The 20,766-nt window shown below is 42.5% G+C and overlaps 1 protein-coding gene across 1 annotated transcript in view; it reads right to left on the minus strand.

The window, feature by feature from the left end:
* Positions 1–10,747: 10,747 nt before the first annotated feature.
* Positions 10,748–20,766, minus strand: part of LOC147449480 (Pseudouridine synthase family protein) — a 30,155-nt gene continuing 20,136 nt past the window's right edge. The window contains exons 3-10 of the mRNA XM_086521926.1: positions 13,367–13,495; positions 12,862–13,119; positions 12,705–12,786; positions 12,494–12,609; positions 12,328–12,382; positions 12,118–12,229; positions 11,462–11,631; positions 10,748–11,382 (exon numbers count right to left, since the gene is read on the minus strand). Of these exons, the coding sequence (XP_086378052.1) occupies positions 11,080–11,382; positions 11,462–11,631; positions 12,118–12,229; positions 12,328–12,382; positions 12,494–12,609; positions 12,705–12,786; positions 12,862–13,119; positions 13,367–13,495 (1,225 nt within the window). The 3' untranslated portion in view covers positions 10,748–11,079. The remainder of the gene's footprint in view (positions 11,383–11,461; positions 11,632–12,117; positions 12,230–12,327; positions 12,383–12,493; positions 12,610–12,704; positions 12,787–12,861; positions 13,120–13,366; positions 13,496–20,766) is intronic.

A 20,766-nucleotide genomic window follows, 5' to 3' on the forward strand; every position in this document is an offset into this window, starting at 1 on the left:
ACTCCAGATGCTAGGAGACCACCCATTGAAGCATTTCAGAATGCTTGTAAGGGTCTGTCTCAAAAAGCTTTTCGATTCCTAGAGTATATCAAAATTCTTGCCAAGCTTTTCTCCAAAACGAGAAAACCACCTATGGCACTTCATTAGCCTCTCAAAACACTGCAAGATTTGGACCTTTGCAACCTCACAGTGAGTAAGCGACCATCCCTTTAATAGCCGTGTTTCAAAATTCCATGCCATCACAAGAGAAAAAAATGGTCAATCAAGAGCTCTCAAAATGCTACCCATTCTACTGTATAGGAGGTGACATGCCCACATGTAAGCCAATCGCACCCAAGTAGAGCATTTTAGAACGGTCCAAAAAGGATCTTGGAAGAGGTTTTCCATCATTGTGTTTCAATTTGTTGCCAGGTTGGAAAAATTCTAGAAAAAAAAAACTCTGATTTAACCTGCATTTAAAAATGCCAAGTGTACCGATGCCTTTGGGTACCTGAGTCCTTCCAAATCCCCTCTCCCCTTATCCATGCTCTCTCCCAAGATCAAAGGGACCTTGGCTCTGATACCATGTCAAAGTTGACAATGTATAAGTATAGAGCAATAGGGAGAATACATGCGAGAGAGAGAGAGAGAGAGAGAGAGAGAGAGAGAGAGAGAGAGAGAGAGAGAGAGAGAGAGAGAGAGAGAATATGTTGAACTAACCAACTTAGGCTATGAATTATTGGTTTACAATGAGGGCAAGGTGGTGTTTATATACTCATCTTAGCAAATTGCCCTACCTAGACTTTGAAAAATAAGTCAAATAAATACTTAAATTTTGGAATCACATTAGACAATTCCCTTGAGATGCTATAACTTTAGCACCCTCTCTATAGCTCATAGTGGACACATGTAGGAAGATCAAGTCAATGAAGAAGCTACCATGGACACCCCAGCAGTTGACCAGTCTACTAGATACACCTCGATATATGACTACTGACTTTTTACCTTAGAAGGATGCCATCTTGAGCACTTTTTGCCTCATATGAAATTGAATTGTAGACCACACTATGTCCAAGAATCCCCATTTGTGAACTGTGAACACAACACATTCAAACATTCCTAAACAATGAGCATTGAAATACATCATGTCCATAATCCGGCCAACAATGATGGTCTGGTATGCACATCCATAATGTTTTTATTCATCGCATTGGTACCTTGCCAGATGCATGCACTTGAGCTCCAACCCACGGGTTCAAACACCGATAATTTGAACTCCAACACATGGGTCCAAATCATTTGTAGGGAGCATCTTTTCCCCCTCTATACTGCTCACAAGCCTCTCCATGGCTGAAGCTAGTTGAGGCAACTGCCAACAACTGACCAAAAATCTGGCGTCGCGGCCACTATGGCCACCACCACATGCGCCATGTTGATCTCCTCTGTCAAATCTTTATCACCATTATCTTTGTCTAGCTTGCCTTTACTTTTTTCCTTTTGTGAGCTCATGCTTCTGGATTTGTCTTCGCATTTCAAAGCCAAACAAAGTGTCTTCTCCCATTTATAACAATGGCTCTAGGGCCTCGTGGGTATTGAGACAGCTAATTGACCACTAGTTCTGCCATCCTTGTCAAGCTTGCCTTTGCATCTTCCCTCTAGCAAGTTTATGCATTTGCTTTTGACTTCACAATCCCAAGCCAAAAAAATGGACAGCTTTCTTGAGAACTTTTGTCGAGCATATGCCGCTAACTAAGTGTTGATTGATGCACTTTTCATAGCCTTTAGTTGGTGTTGGTCTTGGTTCTTCGTGGTCATTGGATATGCCAATCCCACATGTCACATAGGTGCCACTTCAACGCTCAAAAAACTCCAGACGTTAGGAGACCACCCACTAAAACGTTTCAAAATGCTAGTAAGGGTGTGTCTCAAAAAGCTCTCCAATTCCTGCAGTATATCAAAATGCTTGCCAAACTTCACTCCAAAACGGGAAAACCACCTACGGCACTTCATCTATATCTCAAGATGGTGCAAGCTTTGCACCTTTGCATCCTCTTAGTGATCAAGAAACCATCCCTTTAGCAGCTATGTTTCAAAACGCAATGCCATCACAAGGGGAAAAACTAGCCAATTGAGAGCTCTTAAAATGCTACCCAATTGCCTATAGGAGGTGGCATCTCCACATGTAAGCCAGTCGCCACCAAGCACAGCATTTCCGAACGCTTTCGAAAGGGAACTTCGAAGAGGTCTGCCATCATTGTGTTTCAAAACCCCGCCAGGTTGGCAAAACACTAGAACAAAAAAAAAAACCAAAATATTGGGATCAAATTGGGCTATTCACTTGAGATGCTATACTTTAACCACCTCCCTGTGTTTATTTGGCAAAAGGCTCATCATCGGCCCCATGTTTTTTGTTTCAAAAAGTTCATCAATGATTAAGCTAACTATAAATTACATCAAAAATACATCATTGCCTACGAAGAAACAAAGGAGAGCATTAGTTGTCCACTCATAAACACCTTGGAAGAATTTGTCATGTAAATTCCTGACGACTTCTCTTCCTCGTGGAAAATTTTCAAGGCTCACAAAAATAACATTAGATGTCTCACTTGAGGGGCACAAATAAATAAATAAATAAATATATATATATATATATATATATATATATATATATATATGCTCATGGCACGCATCCTTAAGATAAATTAAAAAAAGATAAGATTTTCCTAAAATCTAGCTTGCATTGTGCTAGTCTCAAAAACCCTAAAGTGGGATATCTTTACCAAGAGTAATCAAAAAGCAGTCAAAAGCATGTGCCCTAGAATGAAAAAGGCCCACGAGGATTGTACGAAGCAACCTGAAGAGGAAGTAGCTTTGCTAACAAATAAACAAATGGAAGGCAGCTTTCGAAGAAGAGCACAAGAGATGGCTGGAAGCTAAAGCTGACTATATTAAGCTTCCAAACTTTCAATTTTAGGAAAGTATTTTATTTTTTTTGTTGCAAATCTCACATTATGTGAGAGGATATATTAATAAGAATAAACCATTACATCAGCGCCATGCTCAAATTCAGCCATGGCCAAAAAAATTCCACAGGAGACCAATGGCAAGGCTTTTCACAAGGATCCCCAACCTTGCATACATCATATCATCACAGTCTTGACATTGAGAGCTACCCTATTCCACGTCTAAAATCATGCTTTTTTGAATCCTTACAACAGTTTCCCTGCTTTCTTGGATAATCTCTGAGAAGTTGGCTATCGAGAGATCCTTATCGAACACTTTGTAGTTCCTAGACTTCCAAATATGGTGGAAGAAGAAGAATCTAACAACTTGATTACATATCAAAAGTGCTTGGCTTTTCATTCCTTTCCCTCCTAGGAGTAAATTATTCTTGAAAAACCCTATCTTCCAAGGCCTTTGGATCCATAATTTTCATATCTTACTTGCCAAGCCTTTAATCCCTGGGCACTTCTTGATTAGGTGGTGCAAGTCCTCTCTAGCCGCTCTGCAACCTGAGCACCTTTTGGAGCTGATACCATGAGCTAGAATCTTATTACCTATTGGCAAGTCCCTCCATAACACCTTCCATAGAAATATCTTCATTGACAAGGGCAATTGTGGGTTCCATATGTTCTTTGTAGTTTCCACCCACCGAGCCTCCGACCATTGCTTACTCCAATGTTTTCTTGATGGTGGGAACCAATCCATCTTGTACATAAGAGCAAGGTATATGCCCTTGGTGTGGGTTTTGAGGAAATGGCTGCTCTGTGGCCATTACCAGGCTTTCCACTGAAAACTGGGTTCGCAAAGGGGTATTAAGGGATTGTCCAGCCTTTCCATAGCTCTATTAATCAATAGTCTCTCAGTGCCATTGAGGTGGAACTGGGCAGCCAATTGGTATGACTCTTTTCAGTTCAGGCTGTTTTGACATCCCACAAGTGGACCAGTCGATGGAGTCCTTTGTTATTCACCTTTCTGGCAATCTCTCTCCAAAAAGAGTTCAAAAGCATGCCATAGTTTTAGGGAGCCACAAGGACCAATGAGTTATGGAATTCTGAAAGTATCTGGTTAATTCTCCCCACTCTAAAGCCTTTGTTGCGCTTGCACACTAGCTCACCCGTTGTGCCACCGGTCCATTGAGGGGCTAGGAGTTTGTTATAAACCACAATTCCTTCCCACATGGTCTATCATTTCGTTGGTCATAATAGCACATGCTTAGTCTTGTTGCACAATCGAGACCACAAACTTGGCAACAGGGTCAAGGATCCCTACGCCACATTATTCCATTGGTCTAGCGACTACATCCCATTTAAGCACTACCAAAACATTGAGGCTTTGGTGTTATTTTTCCACAAAAGCCTTTTTACCGGTTTCAAGAACTTTCGTGTTACATTTGGCTATTTTGAGGAGCGGGCTAGTGAAGGCAATGTAAGGGAGCATGAAGGAGTTGATCACTTTAACCCGGCTAGGAAAGGGCATCAAGACGTACTTCCACCTTCTCATTTTACTCTTGACCTTTTTTAAGACCCAATGTAATCTTTGCCTGTGCGTTATGTCCACTCCCAAGGGAGCTCCCATATGAAAAAAAATCTTACGTTTCGAGAGTGTCCAAAAAGATGGGTCAAATGAGTCGTTCGCAAATAGAGAGATCAGCCTTGATTTTCAATCTTGTACTTCGACCCTCAGGCAGTGAAAAATGTTTGCACAATCTCTAGAGCCTTTCGAACAACCTAGGGGCAAGCTTTCAAGAAGAGGAGTGAGTTGTCTGCGAATAACTTTGCCAGGAGCTGGTTGTTGCTAGGCAATACCAACCCATGCATCTCCCCTCTCGCACCACAAGCTTTGAGCATAGTAAATAGAGGATGCGAGCCAATGGCGAACAACAAGGGGGCAAGAGGGCATCCCTGTTTGATTGATCTTTTGACTTCAAAAGAGCCCACAATTCTATCATTGTGAACAAAAGCTCAGAGTGACTACCAGCTCCGAGAGTATGAACCAGTCGACATAGCCGAGACCCAAAACCGAGCAATTTCATGACATCTTCTATGAATGACCACATAATCTTGTCATAAGTCTTGTCCAGGTCAAGCTGCAGGCAGCAAGTTGCAGGCAGGATGCACTCTTGCTTGGTGAGGGATGCATACTCGATGCCAACCATTGCTGCCAAAATATTGTCGTAGATTGACCTTCCTTTTATAAATCCATGCTGATGGGGGGAAACGGCTTTGTCAGCAGGAGGGAAGATCCTAAGGGCGATAACTTTGTCAATTTTATATGCCACAAAATTCATAGTGATGGGATGCCAATGCTTCAATTGAGAACATCATATTAGCCTCGTGATAGGTTTTATGAGCCCTCTCTTCACGCTAGAGTCCAAAGACCCTTTGAATAGAGCTTGGTTAACCATACCCGTGATAAGGAACTTGAGATCATCCCAAAATTCTTTGAAGAACTTAGTAGTCAATAAGTCCCAACCAGGGGACTTCTCCTTGCCTAGAGCTTGCATTGCAAACGAGCATTCATCTTCCAAAAAGGCGTTCTCAAGAAGGCTGGCTGGAGATTAAGATGTCATCTTGCTGACACTCTCCAGTAGAGTTGCTCTGGCTCCATCCACTTCCTGAGAGCGGGCTCAGGTGGCCACTTACTTGGCTTAAATGCTCAAGCATCATCTTGGCCATTTCATCTTGGTCTTGTATAGCGTTCCCATCCCCATCTGCGAGCTGTGTCTACATGGATAGTATTTACAGACGCTCGGCCACAAAGGAACCGGGAGACCCATTACAAGAGCTTACCTAGTTATTGACAGACTCTACATGATGCAGTAGTAGAGGCATACCCACACACCCAACTTGGGTCTAATGCATATGGTGGATAGATCAACGAGGCATTCGTCCTAATAAGAGATTCATAATAATTAGGAATAAGTAGATTAGAGAGAATGTACTCAATGTAAAAGAAATAAACTTGATTGATTAGAATGAGAGTGGAAATTTATAAGCTTTGGATACTAATCATTTAGAGGCTCATGGTAGTTTAATAATTGGATGGATATGCACCACAAGTGGAAATGACAAGGGTCATGAGAGCTACCACAAGTAGCATGTGGCTATCAAGTGTGTAGGATGTGTTTCGGGAATGAGTATTATTGCTTTAACATGACATACATCTATAGGTGGTAGATTGTTGACTATGTTTATGATTGTAGCTTACAATCTCCCCAGCAAGGCTAGCTCTTTTTTTTTAACAAATACAAAAAGGTGTCCACTGCATTGGGAAATAGGCCCTGTCTGAGTAGATAACTATCGAGAGATCTTGGACAAACACTCGGTCGTTCCTAGCCTTTCAAATATGGTGGAAGAGGCAGAATCTAACAACTTGAGTACATATCAGAAGCGCTTGGCATTTCATCCCTTTCCAAATCATTCTTGGAAAACCCTATCTTCTAAGTCCTTTGGATCCATTTGTAGACCTTACATGTCAGGCCTCTAACCCTCGCGCACTCCATGAATAAGTGGGGTAGGTCCTCCCTAGCCGTTCTGCCAGCCCAAGCACCTATTAAAGCCAATACCTTGAGCTAAGGTCTTATCACCTATTGGTAGGGTCCCCCCAAAACGCCTTCCATAAAAAATTAGTTTTTGGCAAGGATAATTTTCGGTAAGGCTAAGTATCTTGACACATGATCCATCAATCACCTACTATTGATCCAATTTCAAGGAATATTGTGCAATCAATCGAATGGAACCCCTATGGAGATGGCGTGCTCTCTAGTTTGGTAACATCGATACCTACACGCCTTGACATTTAGATACATCACGAAAATGTTGAATACCACATCTCTTGGATATCTACTACGAGAGATTTTACTTATTCAATCATGTAATTCATGTGGTTAACAACATGTACTTGGTCATGTTAATAACATGACCTAGAAAAATTGGTAGAAATGGTCAACCCGATGGGCATCCACACTTGCCTGATTGGCCCATCAGCTATCAAAATTGGCCTTGTTTGGTCTTCGGGGGCCACTCGTAAAATTGTTACATCTCTAGGATTTTTGGTCGGCTCCAAAGGAACCAGAAAAATCAGCTCAGAAAAAATTGTGTGATACCTTTAGAGGAGGCCTATGTCACATTTGCATAGGCTATGTACTAGGCATATGGATCTCTATCCATGGTGGGTTGTGACACCTGGAAAGAAGCATGGAAGAAGATCGTTGAATATGGTGATGGTGTCACTACTCAAACATATTACCACATGATAAACCAATTGCTAGACAATTGCTTTTCAAACACCAAAAGAGACATGGAACAGTTGATAATCAATATAAGTGGCCAATTGGGGTGCACCATTGTTAGCGATGGTTGGTCTACACCTGCCATTGATCAACATAATGTTGTTTTTTCCATGTGGAGAGTGCTTGATCAAGACCGTTTGGCAACCTTGGAGAGGTTAAGTGAGTATAGAATATTTCCAATATTGTGAGTTGAGATTATCAAAAGGTGGGCAAGAAGAAATTTCCAAGTGATAATGGATAATGCTAAGAATTGCAGACACAGAGGATGTCTTTTATAACAGAGGTTTTCTCACTTTATACCTTTGGTTGTAATATACATAGTCTAAACTTGGTCTTATAGAATTGGCACAAAAGCATTGCATTGTAATCATCTTTGTACACAAGACATCATTGTTTTCAATACATAGCCCATCACAAAGGAAGATTTATGCGGAAAATACTATCATTTCCCTCTTTGCTATTAGCTTTAATCAATCTAGAATCTTCTAGAGCTATCTTAAATGTTTTATACAAGGTTTGAGAGGCGTATCATCACAAAGGACACATGTTGAGATGTTCATCATGCTTTGCAGCAAGCCTGTAATGTGGTAATGTAGCCACGTGGGAGGCAATGGTGTCAACTATAATCATGGAAAAAGGCCATCAAAATTGGACAAGGACCATCATACTATCTGCCTTGAGAGGTAGCTTCGATAGAGTTAGTATGTTGTAGCATGATTCTGGCATGGTTGGATGTTACCTACTCCTCCATTTGATGCAATTGGTGAGATAGTATCATGATCTCACTTCGCAAGTCATGCAAGAAACTAGATGCATTCAAAGATGCTTGGGTGGCCTGTTGCAATTGGGGTTTGTAGCTCTTTCTTCATTGTATCGGTAATCATAACTCCTCTCTAGTAATAATGATCGAGCTTTCTCTCATGTCCTCGACCACCAACTGAAGAGGCCGTGAGCTAAAATCTACTAGCCTGCCAATAACGTAATGCATGTATAACATTTTGGACGGGGGGGGCAGGAAAATCCACATGGTGTGTTGTTTGTCCCATCTAAGTATATTTGCTTCACATTTGCTATAATTCGCCACTTTTGCATTGCTACAATTTCAATCTTTTTTTCTTGATATTGGCATGTGGTATGCCTATCTAGATAAATTTTATCATATCCTAGTAGATATTAGCATCCACCTCCTTCCATTATGCCCCAGTTGGTATTTGGCCACAATGAGCATCAAGCTGCAGCGTGGGCTAGTTATCAGGGCCACCGCTCTTGGTCATCAAGTGTGAATGCTCAAAATTTCTTGCAGCTCTATCTTGTTACTCTACCATCTCTAAAAGGCAAAAATGGACATAGAATTAGCTTTGATTGATAGTCAAACTTGCAGAACTAAGTACTATTTTAAACATGAATACTACAATTGATATTATTGTAACCTTTAACTTTACAAAGTTTGAATAGTCAATTAAGCAAATATAAATCAACATATGATCACAATTATAAGTCTTGACCTACTTAATTAACTACCACTCATAAAGGCAAAAAGAATATAAATAAACCATTGAGGAGGTGCATAGTGCGGGGTGATGTGTCCTTGAACCAAACTAAAGATCTCGCCCATGTCTTAAGGAAAGAGTATCTACGCCACTCCACTATCTTGGAGGAGCCTGTTGAAGTATCCCACTCACGAAGCCTAGGGTTGCATAAGGATCAAACACTACTCTCCATTGCAACAGACTTTTATTGAGTGTTGCATTAATACTTGAGTTCTTTGGTACAATAAACAAAAGGAAAAGTGAAATTACCTCTATATGCTCCATGTGCACGGTGTCGTAATCCCATATGCCTAGTTTTGCATTGTGTTTGATAAAATCATTGGGGTTATCCCATGTGATCTTCCACATAGAGTTGTAGATACTCCACAGCAAATTGTGACTCTTTTCCAATGGCCTAGGGAGGGATATCAAGGAGTTGTTCACTTGCTACCCCTGCTTTGTCTTTCTGCATCACCTTGCTTAAAACAAACTAGGCATCAATGAAGTATCCCACTGGCGGAGCCTAGTGTTGCATAGGGGTCAACACTACTCTCCTTTGCAACGGACTTTTATTGAGCGTTGCATTAATAAAGTTCTTTGGTACAACAAACAAAAGGAAAAGTGGAATTTCCTCTATATGCTCCATGTGCACGGTGTCGTAAGCCCATATGCCTAGTTTTGCATTGTGCTTGATAAAAATCATGGGGTTACCCCATGCGCTCTTCCACGTAGAGCTATAGATACTCCACAATAGAGTGTGGCTCTTTTCAAATGGCCTAGGGAGGCTCATCAAGGAGTTATTCACTTGCTACCCTCGCTTTCTCTTTCCGCATCACCTTGCTTAAGACAGACTAGGCATCAATGAATCTAGCTCACTTCGACAAAGGCATCACTAGAGTGCCAACATTACAATCTCTCTCTATATAATAAATGATCGGGAGCCCCCAAAAAAAAGGTTGGGAGCTCACCATCCACCACTTGTCCCCCCCCCCCCCCCCCCCACTTCCCTCTCCCTCTCTCCATCTCTCCCACATGGGGCATCCACTCCTCCAAACAAAGCATGCAAACCATTTTATACTATTAGGGGCCTTGTTAATACAAGTGACATAAAAGTTTTCCTAGAGGCTAGAGAATGCAAGGGGAGGTTTATTTGGAAGTGCATTTTTGGCATGCTAAACATGTCTCAAAGGAGAGGCATATACAAATGTTTTTGTGAAGTTGTTTAGTTATGAATGGGTCCCTTCATTAAAGTGGCCACATGTTGCATTACATTTTATTTTTTTTGTTTGGAAATACATAGGTTTTTGATTTTTTTTTAGGTAGTGAATTCCCCTGTTAGTAAAGGGCTGCATGTACCTTCACATTGTATGTTAGAATGAATGTGTGAGGCTTCACCTTGTTTAGGGAAGTAATCGAGGCAAGTTTTGCCACAATCATACGAGTCCTTCTAAGGTTATGCCAAAGGTAAAAACATGACATGATCATTTACTAGTCTTAACAAGATGGAGCATAGTTTTTTGAGGAGATATGGTTCAGTCCCATTTTCAACAACTCGGGGCGGGAGGGAGATTTGAGTTAAGCCTTCAAAACTGCAAGAAAGACAGTACATGAAAATAAGACTTCCTTTGATTCACAAAGTAAAGCTTGAAGAGGAAGAAGGGAGGAACCGGGGGGGGGGGGGGGGGGGGGGGGGGGGGGGGGGGAAGAATACAACTATCCATGCATGGGAGGTGCGCATATTCATCCCAAAAAAGTAAGATCCAAACAGAATTTCAGTACCTAAGCATTATAGCAGCACCCACACATTACCTTTCCTTTTGAGCTAAGGTAAAGCTTCCGGTAGACGCTTTATACGTATGCACACAAAATTAGTGATACAGTCTCTCTCTCTCTCTCTCTCTCTCTCTCTCTCTCTCTCTCTCTCTCTCTCTCAACACAATCAGCAAGAGTTTCTATTCTGCTGTCTTCATTTCTCATAGCTCTCCAGCATAGATGTACATCGTGCATGCTCATTGTCTAGAATTACACATGTTGTCCCCTCAGGAAAGAGAGTAACAAAGGAAAATTGGCCTTCAGGAAGTTCATCATCATGTTGTGCCCTGCTCCAAGATTTGGCACCTCAGACCAAGCACAAACCCTCCATCAATCTGGCAATGAGTGTCCAACTCATTGAATTGAGAGGGCAGATTCCACCCATTCATTCTTCTCTCGTCGCCACAACATAGACGAGCTTGCTTGCCTTCTCCACATATTAAAGAATAAGGGACTGTCAGAAAGTTATCTCCACCATGGATCATTGGCCTTATACACATAAGCACCATCATCCCAACTTATCTCCGATGCTTGAAGTCCTATAGTGCACTCGGGCTCCGGGCCATGCAATGCAATCCAATCTTCTAAGACTTTGTCATCTATGGTGAGCATCTTGGTATCAGTATCAACCTCGGTGTCCTCCTCAACTTCAGCTGGCATATATTGGAAAGGATATACTTCAGGAGACTTCAGAAAACTCCCAACAGCAGGCATGTACATAGTATCCCCAATAACAGGCGCTATCAGCGATGCAAACTGCGCACGCACCTACACACCGAAACCCTCAGCTTAGTAAGATCTAGAATTTACAAAACCCTCGTTCATTTATAAGTTCTGCCTTTGAGACCTGATGCGTGCGTCCAGTGAGGAGCTGGACTTTGCATTCATAGGCAACACTTTTGGCTTGCCAGCCCATGTTTTGAACTCGGTACCTTGCTTCGACCTCGGGTGCTGGCCATGGGACCTCCTTACACTCCAAAACTTCCAGTTCACACTCAGCCCATCCTGGCAAATGTACTGCGAGAATCCCACAACAAAAAATCCATCCATTAAACACGTTTGAATAAATCCAAGAACAATATCAATTGCAACACTTTCAATTAACCAACCTCACTGTTATGTCCAAGAGGGGACCTAGTCTATGACATTGTCGGGATGGGTGTCCAGTGTTTGGGTAAACGTAGTGTGATTCTGGCCATTGTGGCCAGGGCCTCATTCATAAACAACGACCTCCATTGGCAAAGAGCCAGTGGTCAACCCATGGCTAGGCGTGCACGAGGTCACCTCGAGGAGGTGAGGCCAGGTGGTAGGCCTCATTTAGAAGTGATTGTCACTTTGCCACAAGTTTCTGGTCACATTGGCTGAGTTCACACTACGTCCACCCGAATACTGAACACCCATCCCACCCTCATAGACAAGGTCCCCTTTCCTGTGATGGGACATAACACTGACCATGACAAGTGCTTGCAATCAATCAAAGTTAGCACTCAATGCCACAAATACCTGGGGACAAAATCCGAGGATGACGTGTCCCAGGTCGCATATAATGGGTAATTACTCCTAGAGGTACAGGAGCAGCTGCAAGAACTAGGTAGTATTTCTTCACCTCCCTGTTCTGTGATACAAAAGACAAACAGACCACTGCGACTATTGGCTGCAAAATACAAGAAGACAGATTTATATTTGTAAGGCATTAAAAAATAAAAAACTCACCCTTAGTAGCGAGTGAAATTCTGAAGAGAACTCCTTCGTCTTAGCAAGCACCACACTAGAAGGTCATGAATGATGATACAGCCATCAGCCACCTCTATTGGAACAAAGCAAGGTTAATAGAGGCCCAAAACCATCAGGAAGCCTTTCCAACAGGTGCAAGAATTACCAGCCTTCTGTGCAGTTATCAAGTTGGTGAGTGAGCCTCAAAGGGCCATCTAAGCCCAAAGAGCGGCCTGCAAATACGGCACAGCACTCGATGAAATTGTCAAGTGAGTGACCCACCTGCAATTTTTGATATTGAGGCAAGGAGTTATTCTAGTCTTCAGAGAAAAAATAAGCCTTTTCAAAAAAAACAAAAAAACCAGATATTCACACACCGGCACACCAGCCGGTTTGTCAAGAACCACGTATGATTCCATATGTGCAATTATTCTCGACTTCCAATCAATTTCATAACACCTACAAAAGGAAATTATGACCTGCTGTAAATCTGTTTGCATGTTGAACGAAATTCAGTGTTCAGTCCCAACGCACCTTGGAAACCTTTTGAGATGCACATGAACACGCAAATAAGACCCAGCTTCTATCCCTTCGTAAATACTTGTGATTCTGGAAGTCTTCTGTGCTTCTGCGATGGTTTTTCCCTTCAGAGAAGGCCTTTTTTTATCATGAGAGAGTGCCACAGCCTTCTTGTAAAGCTGCCACTGTAGCGGGGTAAGGGACCCTTCTGGAGGGGGAGGGCACACGACAGCATGGTATATGGCACCAAAATCAACAAGTTGTTCTACATACCTGCTTGAAATAATGAGCATTACTTACTTTTTCGGATTTCCTTTCGGTATTGTGATGATAATATTCAATAGTTTGATTAGAAAAAAGGTAGGACAGAGGGCCTTGAGGAGGGAGGAGATCAGGTGTCAAATTCCAAACATTTAGAAAAATGTTTCCCTTACAGGATTCAATGCCATTTTGTCCATTCATTAGCAAAGCATTTGCATGATGTGCACCACACTGACAAAGATATTGTAAAATTACGTACTTTGAAGGAAGATCAAGGGATTTTGACACCAGGTCAATTACATATCCATCTTCTAAGCAAACTAAGTGCTCTATTCGAGGAGGGATGTTCTGTTGAGGACACGGCAAAAGGCTGCTGTAGCTGTCGAGCCTGCAGAATGAAGAAAATTTGAGAAACTTTCAAGGAACGAAACACAAAGAATTGTGTGTTTATACAAGAAGATACACCAGGTAGCATTTGATTTCATGCAACAGCACTGCTCACAGAAATAACAGAAAGCACTACACTAAAAAGAAGTTCGTCCATCGAGACACTGCTTTCTATGAGCAGCTTGTGAAAAGCAGGAGAAAACTTGAAGGCAGACATTCACATTGTTAATCTACAAATCAAGTGCCAAACAAAGAACCAGAAAAACACAGGTAGATTTGTTTGCACAGAAACCTTAAAAAAACATTCCTATTAGTTCTTTGTACCTCGTCATGAGAAAGCATGAAAGCAACCGTCTTACAACTACCATCACATGCACATGGCCCTATGTGCTGCATGGACATTCTATAAAGAGCTTCGCGTACCAGCAATTTCGTGAGCCTGTTCCTAGGGTCTGGTTGTATGGATAATGGGTGTCCAATGTCTAAGCGACATAGTGTGAGCTTGGCCAATGTGACCAGTCACCAAGGCCAAGGCCTCATTTGTAGACAACGACCTCCAATGCAAGAGTGCCGAAGGTTCACTTTTTTCCCACGTCCCCCTTCCCAACACTATTGCCACTTCCATTTCCATTTCCACTTCCCTCGGTTCCCATAGTTATCGAAAACACCCCAAACATTCAAATTCTTCCCATTGAAAGCGGGAAGGAGAGGCTACCGGGTGATGCGCGAGGCGAGGTGAAGGAGTGTAGGATTAGTGCCAACATAGCCAGGCGTGAGTGCAGAAGAAGCATGGCGCTGCAAATCGAAAGTGGAGAGAGAGAGAGAGAGAGAGAGAGAGAGAGAGAGAGAGAGAGGCTCGTACGTTTTTGGGAAAACTCAAAAGTATTGAAAATGTGAACATGGACAAAGTATAAAAATGTACATAAAGTGTACATGACTTAAAGGCATAAATGACGCCTTTAAGTTAACCAACTCCCACCAGCTGTATGCAATGCTCATGTTGAGCCTTAACAAGACTCTTGGTGAGAACATCTGCATGGTTATCTTGTGTATGGATCTTAGTCAAGGTGACTAGCCCATCCTCCAATACCTGACGTATGAAGTGGTACCGCACATCTATGTGTTTGGTATGCGCATGAAACATGGCATTTTTGGCTAAATAGACAGCACTTTGGCTATCACATCCCAACACGGGAGTATGAGCAGGCATGCTAAGTTCTTTTGCAAGTCTGCCCAACCAAATGGCCTCTTTTGAAGCCTCTGTGGCTGAAATGTATTCAACCTCGGTAGTACTCAGTGTTACAATTTTCTGCAACCTAGACTGCACCACCAGTAATAGCAAATACATATCCACTGGTAGATTTCCTGGTATCCACGTCACCTGCCATGTCTGCATCACAATATCCTTGCAACTTTAAGTCACTTTTGCCATAACAAATACACTTTGATTGTGTACCTTGCAAATATCTCAGAATGCATTTGACAGCTTCCCAATGCGCTTTGTCAGGATTCGACATGTATCAACTAACAACTCCCACTGCATAAGCAATGTCGGGACAAGTGGCAACCATAGCATACATAAGAGAACCACAAGCTGATGCATAAGGGATTCCCTTCATTGCTTTCAATGCCACCTCATCCTTTGGGCAATCTGCTTTGCTAAGCTTGGTGTATGGAGGTAAAGGTACTCCAAGAGGCTTAGCATCAGCCATATATTACCTGTCAAGTACTTTAGCAATGTACTTTTCTTGAGATAAAAACAGCAATTTCAGCTTTCTATCTCTTTTAATACGCATGTTCCAAAATAAGGTTTGCATCACCCAAATCCTTCGTAGCAAATGCTGAATTTAGCTTACGCTTCAAAGCATCAAGCCTAGTCTTATGTATCCCGGCTAGCAAATGTCATCAACATAGAGAACAAGTATGATGGGATACCATCTTCATCCCTTTTCGTATACAAACAATGATCTGCATGGCTGTGTTTAAAGCCTTGAGGCAGCATAAAAATGTCAAACTTCTTTATACCACTTCCATGATGATTGTCTCAAACCATACAGAGCCCTTTTTAGTTTGCATACTAGTTCCTCGCGTGTAGGAACAACAAAACCCTCAGGTTGTTTCATGTATATGTCCTCCTCAATGTCACCATGCAAAAACGTTGTCTTTACATCCATTCGATTCAATTCCAAATCAAGCACCGCAACGAGAGCAAAAAGGACACGTGACGTTGTAAGCTTTACAACAGGGGAAAAGATTTCTTGAAAAAGCCTTCTTTCTGTGCATATCCTTTTGCAACCAATCTTGCCTTGTACTTGGGTTTTTCATCCACAATCTTAATCTTGTACACCCATTTGTTAGGAAGAGCCTTTCTCCCTTTAGACAATGGCACAAGATCCCAAGTATCATTTGCATACAAGGATTTCATTTCCTCTTGCATGGCAAGCTCCCACTTACTGCTTGACTCACACGACTTAGCCTCTTTATAAGTAAGAGGTTCACCCTCATCTGTCAACATTACATGATGCAAAGAGGGATTAAATCTCTGCAGTTGCCTTCTCAAACGAGTTGACCTGCGTACCCAATGATCTACATTCTCAAGCAACGGTTCTACATCATGAGGCAACTCATTTTCAGCTTTATCATGCTGCTGAAAATCATTTTCAGTCAATTCAGGTGACTGTCCATCCTCATTAGGCGCATCAATATCATGTCCTACCTCTTCTGGCTCAAGGTTAATGTAACAAACTGTTGACGTGTCAAAGCCTAAAGAATGGAGCCAACTTACAGATGTGGGGAAGGGGCCTAAATCCTAAGAAGAACAAGTAACAAAAGAAGTCCTACCAACTTATGGGGACCCTGTTCAATGGGGCCCCAAGTGACATAAAGGAAGAAAATAAAGCAGGATCCGGACACATGCCAAAAACTGATGACGTGGCAGATTTCCGAAAATTGCGCTAGCAAGCTGTATGGATTCCGCGTTTTGCGTTGGCTGATGATGTTACCATATACATGTGGTAGTGATGTGTGTGAACACACTAGGACCGCCGGGCCCTTTTTTCCCTCATTAGGAGGTTTTTTCCCCCGAGCATTGTATATACGCCCATCACTCTAGGGCTATCTATCTTTCCATTGCACACTAAGTAATACACTCTCTATTGTGTGCCTTGAGCTTCCTTCGTCTTCTCCAAGCTGTGCGCGTTTCTCTGCAACCCTAATTCCAACAATTGGTATCAAAGCAGGTTGCGTCCTCCCGGGCTTAGTCGCCAGCTGCTCCAGCATACGCCTGCTCACTTTCTCCAATTTCAGTGAGCTTTGGCAAGCGTTCACAGGTCGACAAAAATTTCGGGAAGACTCGTAGAGCTCAGTCTGCTCAGATTTTTTATTCGGGCTCATTTCGGCCTCCGTTTCCACTACAAGCAGTACTGCATAAGCTATTTCGTCATTTTGTGCAAAATTTCTATCAATGCCGTCTTTTGCATAACAGGTGCCTCATAGTCTTCTACGGTTTGTGCTATATAGCACGTGTTGTTCCCGCTTCGTTTCTCCTATTTTCGGGCAGTTTTCACATCAGGTGCAACATTTACCATGGCTGACAACAACACAAATGTGTTCAAGATGTTTGTTGCTGAGGACAGGTTGGATGGGGACAACTACCCTATGTGGGCTCATATGATACAACATGTTCTTGTGTCGAAGGGCATCTGGAACATTGTACAAGGCATTGATGTACGTCCAGGTTCTGAGGATATAGGCGATGTTGAGGATGTTGCAGGTCTTGCTACAAGGATTGCTGCTATTAGAGTTGTTTTGCCTACGACAGAACAAGCTCGTTGGGATGTAAAGGATGCGCAAGCTCATGCATTGATTGCGTTGTCTGTGAAGCGCACCATTGTTCCTCACATTCGTTTAGCAAAAACTACAAAACAAGCTTGGGATATTCTAGCAAGTCTTTATGCAAGCCGCAATGAGGCTAAAATTGATTTGCTGCGTAAAGAGCTGGAGTCCAAGATTATGCATGAGGAAGATGATATAGACACTTTTCTTGCTGGTGTCAAGGATATCAATGAGCAACTTATTTCTGCAGGTGAAGTCATTTCAGACAGTTCCCTTGTGCAAATTGTTCTTGATGCCTTACCAGATTCTTACCAAACTTTTGCTAGTACTTGGAGACTTATGACCCAAGGAAATCCTGAAGTTGTCAAGTTTGATGCATTATGCACATTGCTGTTGCAACAGTCACTTTCCAGAAAAAACAGGACTAGGCACAGGCTTTTACTGCTTCTCAAAGAAAGGGAGGTAACAGCAATGCAGCCACTTCTTATGGTTCTGCTGCGAGTGGCAAAAATTCTGTTCCTAATGCTTCTCCTAGCAGCAATTCGTCTGGAAATTATGGAGATAAGGGCAAAAAGAAGATGCGTTGCCATTATTGTAAAGCTAATGATCACTTGATCAAGTCGTGTCCTAAGTTGAAGACCAAAGAGGCTAAGAAGAAAGAGCGTGGTTCCACTGCAAATGTTGGTTCCACTACAAATGCAGCCATTGTTGAGTCTTCTGTGAAAGGAGACTGTGATGCTGATGTTGATGCAGAATTGGCTTTTAGTGTAGAGTGCACTTACAATCCTGCTGTCCATGATGCATGCTTGTCAGTTGCTGCAGATTCACACGTGTGGTATTTCGATAGTGGTGCTACAAAGCACATTACCTCACATCGTGAATTGTTCACCTCTCTCGAGTCTGTCCCTCATGGGAATTCAGTCACTTGAGCCAACAATGCCTCTTATCCGGTTCAGGGAGTTGGAAAGATTGTGCTTACTGCTGCAAATGACAGTTCCTTCACACTTGTTGATGCACTTTATGTACCTGGGATTAAGAAGAATCTCGTCTGTATCCGCACTTGCTAGACTTGGACTTGTAGTCAAATTTGTGGATGATAGATGTACAGTTCATGATCTCAGTTTTGGTGATGAAATTGTTGCATCTGGCCTTTTGTGCCGTGGGCTGTATAAGCTCACTTTGTATGACAAGTGTGGACAAAATTTTGCAAATGTTGTTGCAGATTCAAGGGCTATTTCAGATGCAAAACTTTGGCATGCACGTTTTGGTCATCTGAATTTTGCCAATTTGCTGCGTTTGCAGAAATCTGATATGGTTGCTTCTTTGCCGCCTCTTGAAGTACCTGTCAAACATGTTTGTGAAGACTGTATTTTGGGTAAGATGCAGCATTCTAAGTTTCGAAAGAATGGTTCAGTTCGGGCCACATGCAGGTTGCAGCTTGTGCATAGTGATGTTTATGGGCCCATGCAAACTCCGTCCTTGGGCAATTACCTGTACTTCGTGACTTTCATTGATGATTACTGCAGGCATGCATGGGTATTTCCGCTTAAAGCGAAGTCCGAAGTTTTTATGTGCTTCAAACAATTTCTAGCTATGGCTGAAAATGTCTCGAAATGTATTATGAACACCCTCCGTTCCGATCGAGAGGGGGAGTATATGTCTCATGAATTTAATGCATTTCTGGCTAGTCGTGGGATAAAACACCAATGTACGGTGCCTTATACACCTCAGCAAAATGGTGTTGCTGAGAGGAAAAACGGGTCACTGACGGAAATGGCACGATGTATGGTCAAAAGTCAAGCTTTGCCGCATTCTTTTTTGGCTTGAGGCCATCATGTGTGCCACTTATGTACTTAACAGGTGTCCTACGAAAGCTTTGCAGTCTATTACTCCATATGAAGCACAGCAAAAAGGCAAAGATTATGAAGAAACTTTTGCTCCCACTTGTCGTATGACTACTGTGCGTTTTCTATGTGCATTGGCAGCTCATTTTGGCATCAATCAGACATTGTTACTGCTTTCTTGAATGGTGACATATTTGAGGAAGTTCATGTAACGCAGCCTCGCGGTTTTGTCATAAAAGGACAAGAGGACAAAGTGTGCAGATGTAAGAAGGCTTTGTATGGATGATTTGTTGATCACTAGACGAAATGAGAGACATATTGCTGAATTTAAGGCTGATTTGAATGCTACTTTCAAGATGAAAGATTTGGGGCTGTTGCATCATTACTTGGGTATACAATTTAAGCAGTGTGATGGTGGTATTGCCTTGTGTCAGAAAAGTTACATACAGACATTGCTATGTAAGTTTGGACTTGAGGATTGCAAACCTATTGCCACTCCCATGGAAACATGTTTGAAGTTGAGTCTACATGATGCTGGCGATCATGCTGATGTCACTCTTTACCAAACTGTTGTTGGCTGCCTCATTTATGTATGCAACACGAGGCCAGATATTCAGTTTGCAATCTCACAGGTCAGCAGATTTATGCATAGCCCAAGGTCTAAGCATTGGCAAGCTATCAAGAGGATTTTCCGCTACCTTAGTGGCACTTTACGTCTTGGCTTGTTTTATCCCAAGGGGGGATCATTGCCGCCAAACTTACATGCTTTTTCGGACTCAGATTGGGCTAGTTGTTTTGACACGCGAGTGTCCACAAGTGGTTTTTGTTTCATGCTTGGCAGTTCATGTATATCATGGTTGAGCAAGAAGCAACCTATTGTGGCCACTTCGAGTTGTGAGGCTGAGTACAGGGCAGTCTTCACAGCTACGGTTGAGTGTGTATGGCTCAGACGCCTTATGGCTGATTTGGGTGTTGGACAGGACACTGCCAACACTATCTACACTGAAAGTCAGAGCGCATTGGCAGTTGCGAGGAACCCAATTCTTCATGCTCGCACAAAGCACATTGAGGTGCATTATCACTATGTCAAGGAGAGGCTCTCAGCAGGAGAGATCAGCTTGGCTTATGTGCCAACAAGGGGACAACCTTGCAGATCTTTTCACGAAGGCATTGTCTCGTGAGAAGCTTGAAGCTTTCCGCAAAGCTTTGGGCTTACTTCCCTTTGTGGACTGATCATGTCCTCAGGGCATGGCACTTCCCTTTACTCATGTGTCAGCTCTCGTTCACCGCATCACTCCAGGGGGGATTTGTTACCATATACATGTGGTAGTGATGTGTGTGAACACACTAGGACCGCCAGGGCATTTTTTCCCTCTTTAGGAGGTTTTTTCCCCCAAGCATTGTATATACGCCCATCACTCTAGGGCTATCTATCTTTCCATTGCACACTAAGTAATACACTCTCTATTGTGTGCCTTGAGCTTCCTTCGTCTTCTCCACGCTGTATGCGTTTCTCTGCAACCCTAATTCCAACAGATGACGTGGCAGGCTGTACGGATTTCCGTAAATTACGCTGACAGCTTTTGGCATTGCT

This window comes from Adiantum capillus-veneris, chromosome 10 (genome assembly GCF_014529385.1).
Source record: "Adiantum capillus-veneris isolate H3 chromosome 10, ASM1452938v2, whole genome shotgun sequence".
Lineage (NCBI taxonomy): Eukaryota > Viridiplantae > Streptophyta > Polypodiopsida > Polypodiales > Pteridaceae > Adiantum > Adiantum capillus-veneris.